The 5,072-nt window shown below is 40.7% G+C and overlaps 1 protein-coding gene across 1 annotated transcript in view; it reads right to left on the reverse strand.

The window, feature by feature from the left end:
• si:dkey-28b4.8 (sarcoplasmic/endoplasmic reticulum calcium ATPase 2) overlaps positions 1–5,072 on the reverse strand; it is a 27,668-nt gene that overhangs the window by 14,176 nt on the left and 8,420 nt on the right. Inside the window, exons 7-10 of the mRNA XM_035660195.1 lie at positions 2,401–2,567; positions 865–1,020; positions 588–729; positions 282–448 (exon numbers count right to left, since the gene is read on the reverse strand). Coding sequence (XP_035516088.1) covers positions 282–448; positions 588–729; positions 865–1,020; positions 2,401–2,567 — 632 coding nt within the window. The remainder of the gene's footprint in view (positions 1–281; positions 449–587; positions 730–864; positions 1,021–2,400; positions 2,568–5,072) is intronic.

Here is a 5,072-nt window from a genome sequence, read left to right on the forward strand (position 1 = left end):
AGACAGAATGTAATTCTTTGTTAATTTAATTTTAACATGAAAAGCCATCAGTTGTTACTTTGTAGTAGTCCCATAGATTTTCAAGTCACTGACACTATGTTGACTCTTTTTGGATGCTCCCCTCGTGTATTACTGATCAATGCCATAACAAGTTTGTAATAAATAAGACTGTATCATATCAATCATATGAGAGCTAAATCAGGCTGACTGGCACACAGCTTGTAGTAATTTTACTACAAGGTGGACGTATGTAACATTCCTGTTACATTCCCACATCTTACCCTGCAGACTGACATCTGGTTGGTGGTCAGTGTTCCTGTCTTGTCCGAGCAGATAACAGAGGTGCAACCCAGCGTCTCCACTGACGGCAGGCTGCGGACGATGGCGTTCTTCCTGGCCATCCTCCTGGTGCCCAGTGCCAGGCAGGTAGTTATGACTGCTGGGAGGCCTGAGAAGACATGGTCAGAGGATGGTGATGAGAAAGCGACATATAGTCACATCTTCTAAGACCCTCGGAAGGGTCAGTTGTAAAAACATAGTATATACAATTGTATGAAGTGACTTTTCTGCACAGACAGATGTCTGACCTTCCGGTATGGCAGCTACAGCCAGTGCGACAGCAATCTTGAAGTAGTAAACAGCTCCTCTCAGCCAGCTGCCTCCATGGACCGGGTCATTGAAGTGTCCCACGTTGATGGCCCACACTGCCACACAGATCACACTGATCACCTGCAGGTTACAACAAGACATGTGTCAGGCAGAAAGGTAAATTCATTACATTATGGGCCCCAATTTATTAAGAATCAAAAAGTCCAAAATGACCCAAAGCACTCAAATACACAAAAAAACACAGGTGGTCTTTGCCTTAGACAGCTGTTCTCCAAACTCGTCTAGTTTCTGCTGTAGTGGGGTCCTTTCAGGGTCGGTGGAGGCCATCTCATCTCGGATTTTCCCAATCTCTGTTTGCACACCTGTTGCCACGACAACCCCGATGGCTCGCCCAGCTGCAATGTTGGTACCCTTGGGCAAAGGTCAGAAAGGGTAATAACTCAACTGCACATTGTGTGTTCTCCAACATACAGCAGTCAAAGCGCAATCTAATATTTGAGTGTACTTTAATAGCAGGTTCTAAAGTCGGCAGTACTCAGATCACCACGCCAACAAAAACAACTGGTGGGTCTGTAGTCTGTCAGAGTGATGGTGCTAAATAAAACATCAATAGCTGTTGTTCTTTGACCACAGACCACCTGGTGACTCAGCAGCCTTTGAGGCCTGACAGAGATAATATGACACACACCTCACCCATGGCTGCTTTGTCCCATCAAAAAAATGCTCATCTTCCCTCTCACACACTCTGGTCATGTCTGCTAAACTCTATCACACTGTTGCTTCTTTGTAGAGTCTATTTATTTATAGAGATATTCTTGTCATTTACAGCAACTATTTTCTATTTTCTTTCAGACTTTTTTGTTGATATCTTATCTCATCATATTTAACAAATTTTGCAGTAGATTAATTATGTATGTAGGAAATCATGTATGTCATCAGACCATTCCAACATTTTTGTGCATAAAACATAATGCTGGTAAGTAAGGCGATGCACCTTGTGTTTGATCCACCTAAATACAGCTCTAAGTGTAGAAAAGCAGATAAATGCTCTACACCACTGCAAGTCTTTTCTCTTAGAGCTCCAGAGCTCAGGTTTTAGGTGTTCATTGACTGCTGCCTAAGTAAGTGAGCAATATATTAAATTCAAATGAATTAAATATAAATCAATGTTTAAAAGAGGGGATAATTACTGAGGTAGAGATGTAAGGTAAACATATTTGTTCCAGCACTGTAGTTAAAGGATAGTACTGGCTTTAAGTCCTGCCCCTTTTTGCTCTGTGCTCCAATAACAGTTAAGCAAGCATTGGTTAACTTCCTCCTTTCCTGTACTTAGATATGCTGTGTGCTAGATAAAAGGCACAAATACTTACAGCTTACATCTCTTACATGTTCTGCTAACTTTATCTAACTTAAGATGTGTATATATGTCACTTTTATCTTTTAACCATCATGTGGTGCATTTGTTTGGGACTATTTCCAGCGGTGGATTAATCCACATTTGGTTCTCTAGTGAGTATTTGTGGAAGCAGGACGGTGTGTGTCGGGCTGAGTCAAAATAAACTACAGTGAGTATGTTCATGGTAGAAATGAACATGTCATCCAGTGCAACAGTGTGGCTTACAGATATGACATAAATATAGAATATTGCCAACTGTATCTTTCAAGTTAGTTTACTGAAACACTTTATAGCCTCATTCATCTCAGTCTTTTTCCTGGTGGTGTGTTTTATGTTTTTTGTATGTGAATTAGGAAAAGGTGTATGAATAAGAAAGTGAATTCCAAAAGACTTACAGAGAAGAGCATGTTCTTCTTGTCCTGGTTGACAGCTCGGGGATCTGGTACAGGGTCTGTGTGTTTGAGCACTGACACAGACTCCCCCGTCAGAATGGACTGGTCCACCCTCAGAGTGGTGGAACGGATGGACGTCAGCCTGATGTCCGCTGGGACCTTATCACCAACTGAGACAAAAAAAATTCTAATATAAGCCAAGAATAGTGAGAAACCTTAGATGCATCCAATACTTACTAGCCATTTGTGAACTTTCTATGGTTATTTTACATTGATATACAACCATACAACCAATATTTTTGTGTGCATTTACATACAAATCATAAACTACATTTGTGAATCCTTCTGCACAGATTCATCCAGACCCATTTGATTCCATACACTTTCACCTCCAATCTTCTGAGAAGAGAGTCTAAGCTTGTGGTGTGAATTGGCCTGTTTGGAGATGCAACTTAACAGACACTGTGGCTTAAACAAGCAAAGCACTTCACTTCTCTCCTTCCTGTCAAAGTTGTAAACGTGCTCCTCTGTGTGCAGCAGCTGCCTAGCAAACAGCCGTGTGGCCTTGTTACCTAGATCTGCTGTTTGCCAAAAACAGCTAAAATTACACGATTGACCAGTGCGGTTTGTCCTAGATCTGAACTAAAAGCTACAAAATCCTCCTTGCAGGACATGCAGTTGTTCCATCTGGATACATGGATGGCTGAGGGCTCAGAAGTCTACCACTAACTGACCTGCTCACGACACGCAATAGTGCCCGTCACATTTTATTGTAGACTCAGGATTTCAAGTTTTCCTGTTTTCCAGATTTCATGATTATACCTGTGGTCATGAAAAGCATTTACTGTATATTTTGGATTTTTGGTATGATATTTCCATTATATTTGGTTGTGGAAACCTACACAATATAGCAATATAGATAAAAAAGTTCCCTTCTTAAATGCTTTTGCCAAAAAATCTGTTCAAGAGATCTCGTAGAACCTTATACATGTTTAAAATATAGTCATCAAATGCCATTAAAATCAAGGCTATGACAGTAAGACTTTCTTTTCTGGCCTGGGCTGCAATCAGCTGCTCCAACAATAAACTTCAGTTATAAAAAAACAAAACAACAGAAAAGTAAAAGTCATAAGCCTCTGATCGATTAAGTTATTTTACTTTTATGAAACTCCACTAAACTGTCACGTTTCTATTGCAGTCTGAGCGTCATGGCGACAAGGACCGACCAGGGACCACTTAAGGCCAAATTACCTCATCAGAAATGAAATGTACCCTGTAGAGTTTTCGGTTTGGAACATTTTGAAGCCTGCATCGTAAAACTGATGATCAGCTGACCTTTGGTGGCCCAGCGCTACCTGTCAACTGTCGCATTACCTTTGGGCTTGTGTGCAAGTTGGTTAAATGCTTTAGTATCACTAGCACAATTACTAACACAAGACTCACTAATACACTTCTGTATTACTCCACTAGTGATCAAAAATCCCATAGGGTAGCATAAACAAACGTTAGTAGCACTTACACAGTCCGCACATGCACACTCCATAAACATTAAGTGCGCATGTGCCAACTGTGCATTCTGCCTTTTACAGTTAACAATTTCCCCCCTGGGATCAATAGTAGTAAGTATTTCTGATTCTGATTTGATGTCTCTTTCAAACTGAATCTGTGTCGCTCTTTTGAGTGACTTTGGTGAGGTTAATAATCGCTCAAAGAGCGTTTGTCTTGTTTCCCCACAAGGAAATCATGTGTTTGTGACATTAGCAAACATGTGTGCTTCATGCAAATAAGGACAGATTGCTACACACACAAGGTTAACATTCTTTCTTTTGGAAGAGCGCAGCCATTCATAAACTGTTTACAAGTGTTTATATATGTGAGTGAGTCAGAGAGACCAAGAGAGGGAAATTAAGAAATAGAGGCTGCACTGACATACCAACCCTTTGCTTTCTTCCATCATTGACTATATAAAAGCTCCACTGTGTAACATTTGGGGGGATCTATTGGCAGAAATAGAATATAATATTCATAGGTATGTTTTTATTAATGTAAACATATGTATCACATGAATGTAGGAATTGTTGTGTTTTCGCTACCCTAGCATAAGTCGTTTTATCTACAGATGCCACAAGTCGCCTTCCATGTTGAACTGCCATGTTTCTACAGTAGCCTCGAAGGGAGAAACCAAACACTGGCTTTAGAAAGGGGCATTCATGTTTTTCACGTGTTTCACAGTCACAGTAGTTTCACCGTCGCGTTTGGAGGGGGAGGGTGAAGCGAGGGAGTGCAATCTGCAACTGCAAAAAAGTCTTAGTGGAGAGATCTTAAAATGCCATCAATAAGCACAACACTAGATTGGACCTATTTGAATTGGTGGGAAAAACAGTGATGTGGGCAGCAATTCAGAGGTGTGGAACCAGAGCTACATTATATTGGCCAAAAACACAAACTACTGGCAGCTTCATTTAAAAAATGTACAAAAAGTCACATTGGCCACTCCATTATGCCAATAATGTTGGAGAGACTTTTACAGTGAGGCACATTAAACACAGCCTCTAGCTCTTTTTTGTTGTTCTAGCTCTGATTGGTGTCACCAAGTTCCCATGCTCTGGAAGTCCAATACTTTTACTACAGACAGAAGGGCACTGGATCACTAACACACACAAAGAAACACACAC

Source organism: Morone saxatilis, unplaced genomic scaffold (assembly GCF_004916995.1).
Source record: "Morone saxatilis isolate NCDOM2014 unplaced genomic scaffold, NCSU_SB_2.0 Contig17, whole genome shotgun sequence".
NCBI lineage: Eukaryota > Metazoa > Chordata > Actinopteri > Moronidae > Morone > Morone saxatilis.